The sequence below is a fragment of the Odontomachus brunneus genome, unplaced genomic scaffold (assembly GCF_010583005.1).
Source record: "Odontomachus brunneus isolate Ranch 3 - 2012 unplaced genomic scaffold, Obru_v1 Obru_scaffold_002, whole genome shotgun sequence".
NCBI classification, from domain to species: domain Eukaryota; kingdom Metazoa; phylum Arthropoda; class Insecta; order Hymenoptera; family Formicidae; genus Odontomachus; species Odontomachus brunneus.
Window position 1 is genome coordinate 1,283,351 of NW_022639452.1, and position 7,579 is coordinate 1,290,929.

General features: G+C 41.5%; 1 protein-coding gene across 1 annotated transcript; it reads left to right on the forward strand.

Annotated features, from left to right (window-relative positions):
* The first annotated feature begins 1,495 nt into the window (after nucleotides 1-1,495).
* On the forward strand, nucleotides 1,496-3,816 carry LOC116842934 (eukaryotic translation initiation factor 4E type 3-like). Its single transcript, XM_032812829.1, has 6 exons — nucleotides 1,496-1,797; nucleotides 2,547-2,667; nucleotides 2,774-2,881; nucleotides 3,037-3,159; nucleotides 3,237-3,336; nucleotides 3,418-3,816. The coding sequence occupies exons 1-6, from the start codon at nucleotides 1,646-1,648 to the stop codon at nucleotides 3,450-3,452; spliced, it is 639 nt and encodes a 212-aa protein (XP_032668720.1). The 5' UTR covers nucleotides 1,496-1,645; the 3' UTR covers nucleotides 3,453-3,816.
* Nucleotides 3,817-7,579: the final 3,763 nt, after the last annotated feature.

Here is a 7,579-nt window from a genome sequence, read left to right on the forward strand (position 1 = left end):
TTCGTCCGCCATCTTGAAAATTTTAAAACAGCCAAAGTTATATCTGAACGTAAAATTTTCCGCTTTTTCATTTTCCGGTGTCAAAAAGGGGGGTTTCTAGTTTAAAAAAACCACTTCCGGTTGAAGTAATCCACTTTCGGTCAAAATCAAAAGTTGAAAGGTACGCCATTTTGGTTCCCCCTCGAAACCCTACAACTTTTATATGAAACTTTTTTCGATTCCTGGCCACACAAACGAGTTATTGGAGGTGATAGATTCAGATGACTCACCCTGTATTACATCGCTACCGATGCGACGCGTAATAGCAAGAATGTGTTTACTTCTCCTTTTCTTTTCAGAAAACGTACCCTGCGATTACGCGTGTAATTGCGCACACAGTGCGCTGTAATGATAACAGATGGGTCCGTTTCTTTATCAATCGTTTCATGTACTCCCGACTCGAATTTTGATCCTATTTTCAGCCTTACTCTTCAATACCTATTTTGATATTTTGGTTACATCCGACCCCTTTTGATTTTATTTAACCTACCTGAGTCGAAATTCTGATCATACTTTCAGTCTCACTATTCCATTCAACATATTGATGTTAAAGAAAATGAAGAGAAAAATTTCGGACATCATCAGAGTCAAAGTAGGAGTAAGAACTAAACCTACTTTGCTAACTTAGCTCTTACTGTGTTGTAGAATTCAAGGTTAAATGTAGAGCTAAAATTTTAACTCGGGTTCTTTTAATTTAATTGCGATATCAAACCACGATAATAGATCCGTATAATTGGGCGATCGTTATCGCGAAATTCTGATTTTCACTTAATCGGAGAAAACGTAGAAATTGAGGAAAACTGTAATGCGCCGTCCAATGGCGATTTGCAGTTCAAATGAACTGACTAATGTCGCTGAAAAACGTTGTCGTGATTTTGTAAACGTATTCGGTTTAAAATGGCGGCGACAAATACGTTTATAGATTTAGAAAAATCCTTTGTGATAAGTTTTTTTTCAATTTTAAGAAAGAAATCTTTGCCTACTTCTCACGCGCAAGTGTGTGACTTTGAGGAATAGTAGGAGATATACTTAGTAAACTGAACATACGTCGGTACTTTGTACACAGAAAGATGTGCACAACATTTTTCTAGCAAACTTCATCTGCCTTTCAACTGATTCATGAAATAATCATGAATTTGCCTTCAAAAGACAGCAACCGGTTTTATTTGCGCGTTTCACAAGTTGCACCGCATCTGACATCTGACGACGGGTGAAGGTACCTTTAGACCGCAACGTCGCAACTGTTTTATCGTCGTCGGTCAGGAAGTCAGTGAAGTTCTTCTTCACGGATATAAATTGCCGTGAGAATAACGAATCGGAATTGAATTTTCGCGTGATGCTTGTTATGTACGTGCGAATGTTTACATCACGCGTGTGAAACTCTTATCACACGTGTCTTAACACGCTGGACGACATGGAAACAGCCTTTACATTCCGTTATGTACGGGCTTTAGTCATTTTTTCGCTTCTTGTCTCTCTCGGTCAATGTCGAAGAGCAAACGTCATCGGTTTCGGAGCAGCAGCGACGATGATCGTCCGCAACGGCGCCGACGATCACATGATTTTTGACGTTTAGTAGCGCTGCCGCACCGTCGTTGTTCCCAACATGGCCGCGACGGAATGCGAAGCAACGGAGGACGGCACGACCGACCTGTTGAACAACGTGTCGGTGTTCTCCGACGAGGCTGTCCACGCGACTGAGAAGCACGAGAGCTCCAGCATTCCGTTGCAGACACCATGGACCTTCTGGCTCGACAAGTGAGAAAGAGAGAGAGAGAGAAAGAGAAAGAGAGAGAGAGAGAGAGAGAGAGAGAGAGAGAGAGTGATAGTAATAGAGACACAGAGAGAGGTAAAGAGAGAGAAAGAGAGAGAGAAAGTAATCTTTCAATCCGTAACATCTCTTATAAAATATATATCTACGAACACGTCCCTACCATTATCTTTGCTGTACTCCATCAACTATTACGTCGTAAATTTTCTGCTCTGCCTAATGAGCCATACAGATCAATTTTATACGGCGAGACCTCTAATCTCGAATCTCGTTTCGCTTCGATAATCGGGAAATAATCGTAACGCGTAATTTAACAGCGAGCACGTCGGTGCTTTCGCAATTTTGTTTTTGTTGCCACGCAAAAAAGATCGCCTTTGCATATTTTTATTTCTCTCAGCATCACGTAGCAACAATGTATCAGTGGATGACGATGCCTGCATTGAGAAAAAAAAAATGGTTGATCCGACTAAAATTATAATCATTTTTGGCCCGAATCATATTTTTCAATCGTTCTAACACGAAAATAGTAGTAGTAACATGCATATAAAGTTATTATCACCAACATTATAGTGAAATTAATTTAAAAAAAATAGCTTTCCTATGATTTGTAATAATGCTTCTTTTATATAATTATAGTCACAAGTATCATACATTTTCTTTTCTCATTGTATTGTGAAGAAAGAAGAATGAATTTCTTGGTGCTGAAGAGATTAATTTTCTGCTAAATCATCGACAGAGCTGTTCCTGGCACAACTACCGAAGAATACAAAGCCAACCTGCAGAAGATCTACACCGTAGATACTGTGCAAAATTTCTGGGCAGTCTTCAACAACATACCAAATGCAGGGGACATGCAGGTAATTGTATCTCATTATCTACTAATGCTGTTTTGTGCTTGATTACGCTATACTCGATTATCCTTTCCATCACTCATGCAATCTGTTTAAATATTTTCACCATCAGGTTAAATACAGTTACCATTTAATGAGAGATGAAAGATATCCCCTGTGGGAAGACAAACTGAATCAGAGGGGTGGTACATGGAGACTAAAGTGCCATAAATATGATACCGTGAGTACTGTGATAAAATCATTGAAGTAGACATTTCTCAGACAGCACAAACGTCTTAAAGACGTCAGATGTCTTTAAAACATCTCTAAGAAACCTGTACTGTCTGGATTGATATATGATAAATATTTCAATACATGTGAAATTTCTTCTTTTAGGAACGCGTGTGGAAAGAAGTGGTGCTAGCAGCAATTGGGGAACAATTCACCTCACATGTCGCGCAGAACGACGAAGTTTGCGGGGTAACTGTCTCCATTCGCGACAGAGAAGATCTCATTCAAGTGTGTATATTGTAAAATCAAAGTGAGTGGGGAAGTTTCGCGATAGAATCGAACCTAAATCTTGCTTGCTTTTTTAGATTTGGAATATAAACGCTGATCTGGAGTCAAAGGCCACGGTCGTACAAAAAGTTCACGCTTTAGTGCCTAACGTATCTTTTTTGGGAGAATTTTACAAACGTGAGTCTCTTGATGTCCTCCAGTCAGAGTAAGAAAACGATTCACGATGCAAAACCTAACGTATTGCCTGTTATCTTGCAGCTCATCAGTCTCACCACGCGTACGGGAGACGCTAAATACATATACAGCGCTGTGATGATAATAATGAAGATAACGAAACACGTTACGTGGAAGATTACGACAATAATGCAAATGCGTAACACGTTATATTATCTACACAGATGAATATTTACACCATTGTAATAAAATTTTAAAGAAAGTCTACTTCACGTTAAGATCGCGGGCGTGACAATCGCGCCTGCCATTATAATTGTTTCCAACGTTTGTTATTGCAAAGTATACACGCGACTCGTTCAACGCGCGTGTTATTTAGAGCGTTACCTACTCGCTGTGTTCGATTATATATTTTAAAAAACGAAGATCCCTGTTGTAACGCTATGTTTTATCGAACGTGAAATATATTTTTATATTTACCACGTGTGCGCGTGTCCATTTCTTCGCATTTTCGCTGCGTGTGTAACATTAGCGAGATGATGCATCTTGGAATGCGCACGTAGATCTGCGTTTTTACAATCGCGCGCGGCCCACCACCACCACCACCACCACTACCGATGAAACGCAGGAAGATGGATAGTCGATCGAGCCACATGGAATGACCACGGAATTTTACCAGTAGTATATATTCGTAGAGTTTACGAACCGGTATTCTTCGTCATCTACACGCTATGCCACGAGAACGACCAGCATCCGCGTAGGAAGGGGCAAAACGTCTGGCGCCTGCCGCCTGTCGAGCTATCGATTGCGATTTATTCCGTTCGTCTACGTGAATTTATCAACGACACATCTCAGAAATGGCACTTAAATACCGCCTCGCGGGTAAACAGGAAGTCGCACGATCATTGGTGGCAGAGCCGATCTGACGGCGAATACGTCGAGCCTGAATTTGAACTAAATTCGAGTAACAAACGCGTGCCGGTGTGTGCGTCTGAAATTCCTCTCGCGGTCGATTGGAGGCCGACTAACACGACCCGGAGATTCCGCCGATTCCGCAGATTCCTTCGTCGAAAAAGAGGAAAACAGAAAAAGGAAAAGACAAGGAGAAGGCACGATTGAATGCCGAGTCGTTTCCCTTTGAAATCGGTGACATCGTCCGACTACTCGGCGCCGAGTTAACATTTTACAGTTTCTACGGTATTATTCATTGACATCAACAGGATATGAGGATGGCACGGGGATATAAAGCGCGAGTTTATCCCGAGGCAGCCGGTGTGTGCCTGCTTCTAAATCAGATTTAAATTATGCCACGACTCGCGCCTCTCGCGACGTTTACATCGCGACAAAAACACACTTTGGCATCCGATCATTCGCGCGAATTGGACATCGTCATAGTTATTGACAAGCTGCGAATTACGCTGCACGTTACGCCGCTTCCTTTTCTGTCTTATTCTCAAGACCAAAGAGAAATTGTAGACATGCAAGTGTCGAAAGAGAGAGGAAAGGAAGACAGCGCGATTAGAAGCGCGTTAGAAACATTTTTGTTCTCGCGGGTCAAATTGATTCCGCAATCGTCGCCTCGGGATCAGACTAATCTAGCATGTGTCGCTGATTATAATTCAGTCGTCTGACCAACGTCGCCGGTCCAGCGTCTAGAACATCCGAGAAGATGGGATTTCCTGATTGCGGAATGGCGCCGCGGATGTCGCGCGTTGGATACGAGTGTGTATGATATATGTGTGTGTGTGTATATGTATGTACATACATATACCTTTGCATTTATGACGCATTGTTACACTATAAAAATTTATATCGGGACTCTTCGCACCCACGCACGCGACGCGCCGGTTGAGAAGTCCAGTTGTATTTTAAGAAATCTTTTCATCGAACGATAAAAGATCCTTTTCATCGCGGACTTTGCATCGCTCATGCTGAGAAACAATAGTTGAATAATTAATCGGGAGGTTATAAAACCGCTGCATTTTTATATTGGCTATGTCTTCGCGTGTCTCGTTAAAATAAGGCTCGCCATGTCGTAAAGGTTTGGTAATAATCATCAAAAGTCTAGATAATAGTTGACCAAATGTTTTGAAATAGTTTGGTGAAATACTAAACGCATATACTGAGAAAAAGAATATTTAAAAATTTATTTGTTGAATATATAAAGTTTATTCTGTAAAATAAAGTTTATTTTTACTGTGTGGATAAATTTTATATATATCCCCAAATATATATATATAAATTTTCTAGTACTTTTTTCTTAATATAAATAAATATAATCCAATAATTTGATAAATATTAAGCGATAAATATAATTACAAATAACTCGATTAATTAACTTTTTTAACATCAACAAATAACAAACAACCTTAGCAAAGTGTCTGTTGCTAAATTTTGGTATCCATTACGAAGACCTGACGATTATTACCGATTTATACGCTGGAAAAACTTTAAAATTTATTCGTGAGACATAAAGTTTATTTCACGGGAATAGTTTATTTCATAGGAATAAATTTTAATTATCAGAAATCAACTTTACTCCCATAAATAAATTTTCAAATATTCTTTTCTCAGTGTGTGGTATGTATCGTCGAGTAATTTGTTAAATAAAACCCTATTGAGCCAAGGTAAATACCATGCATTATGTAATAAATATACGAAATAACTAAATATTTTTGTAACCGTCCAACTGTTTAATAATTATTATCAAATTATTTGGTATCTTATTTACCGAACCACCTCATTGATGCATTCAAATGAATAATTTTTACTAATTATTTTGCGATCATTATCAGACGGTTGGTAATTCTATTATAGATATCAGTTATCAAAACTGGTATTCCACTGGAATGCCCCAGCCAAATGCATTTGTTAACTTTACAAGACTTTTTGTTCGGTGCAAGAGCGAGGAATTCGCCGTCCGTTGATTGCCGACAAATAGAGTTTTATCCTCGTTCTATGCGACTGGCGCAAATTAATCCTGAGCATCCTCGCTGTCCGGCGGCGAGCTCGCGCACGCCAGCTGATTTATGCGGCGATATTTAAGAACGGCCTTCAGAGGACGAATGGCGTATTATTTTTACAAAGAAACAAATACACTCTCGCGCGGCCGCGGGACCCTTACCTCACATTCGCTCCGCAGCACGCACATATTCGTGTCCCCCTCCCCCTCCCTCCTCCTTCTTCCCCTCCTACCCAATAAATTATCATTCCATTTCGACGAGCCGATCTCGCGGAATTCCCTATCCACGCTCTACCGGCCATTAATCAGTCGTAACATTGTTCTCCGCGCATTCCTGCGAGCGCGACGCGCTGCTCCCCGCCGTCGCAAAGATCCGGCACCGTAATTTCGTCGGATGTCCTCGTGTTATTTAACATCTGCGAATTACGGGAACGTAATCACATACACGCGCGCCAACTTGTGACGTGACCGCCGGCGACGTGACTACCGACCATCCGGAACTCGCGCTCCTTTATTCCGCGCTGTATTTTTTTTTTTTTCCTTTTTTCATTGCCCTCGACGTAAATTACGTCGTCTACTCGTCGAAGGTCGGGCCGGACGACTTCCGGCGAGTTTTCCGGGAATCGTAACGTAATGCTTTTCCGCGGTAAAGCGGCCGACGGCCCACATCGGCGAGCCCGCGGTGCGACGACCCAGCGAATTACGCAGGAATCCGCGCGTCCGGTTGCCCGCACACGTGGACTCTCTCGCATTCCGCGAGAGAGGTGAGAAACCATGTCCGCCCGAAACTGGAATCCCATTCCGCCTGTTTCTTTTTTATGTCTCTCTTCGAGTGGATGAGCGTCAGTGCGCCGCGATTTCACTGCGGACCCTCGTGTTCGAATCGTTCCGTCATCGATCAACATCGGGCCAGGGAAATCCGGTAACGATTGCGTCGACCGGAACGCCGTACGCGCCGTTTTGCGAGCGGCGTCAGAGATGGTGGACCGACCGACGGACGAATCGCGCGGAGATCTCGCGACTTTTACGTCTGCGAAATTTTTTTTCGTTAATACATCTTTCATCAGAAATTCGGTCCAACCAAACCTCCTTTTCCGTGTGACATCTTGACAAAAGGTTTGTCCTTTCTACCTGTCTGAACTGAACTGTCTGAATTGCTGCAATAAGTCAGAGTGAGACAAATATATTTTGTTTCACTTTAACTTATTGCAACAGTTTGCATCGGACAGTTCAGCTAAAAAAAAAAAAAAAAAAAAAAAAAAAAAAAAAAAAAAAAAAAAAAAAAAA

What these genes read in the sequence shown, in the direction of transcription:
- LOC116842934 (XM_032812829.1), top strand. Translation starts at nt 1,646, where the DNA reads ATGGCCGCGACGGAATGCGAAGCAACGGAGGACGGCACGACCGACCTG. An exon ending in TGGACCTTCTGGCTCGACAA is followed by an intron (nt 1,798 to 2,546) that starts GTGAGAAAGAGA and finishes AATCATCGACAG; the next exon opens with AGCTGTTCCTGGCACAACTA. An exon ending in TTTGGGAGAATTTTACAAAC is followed by an intron (nt 3,337 to 3,417) that starts GTGAGTCTCTTG and finishes GTTATCTTGCAG; the next exon opens with CTCATCAGTCTCACCACGCG.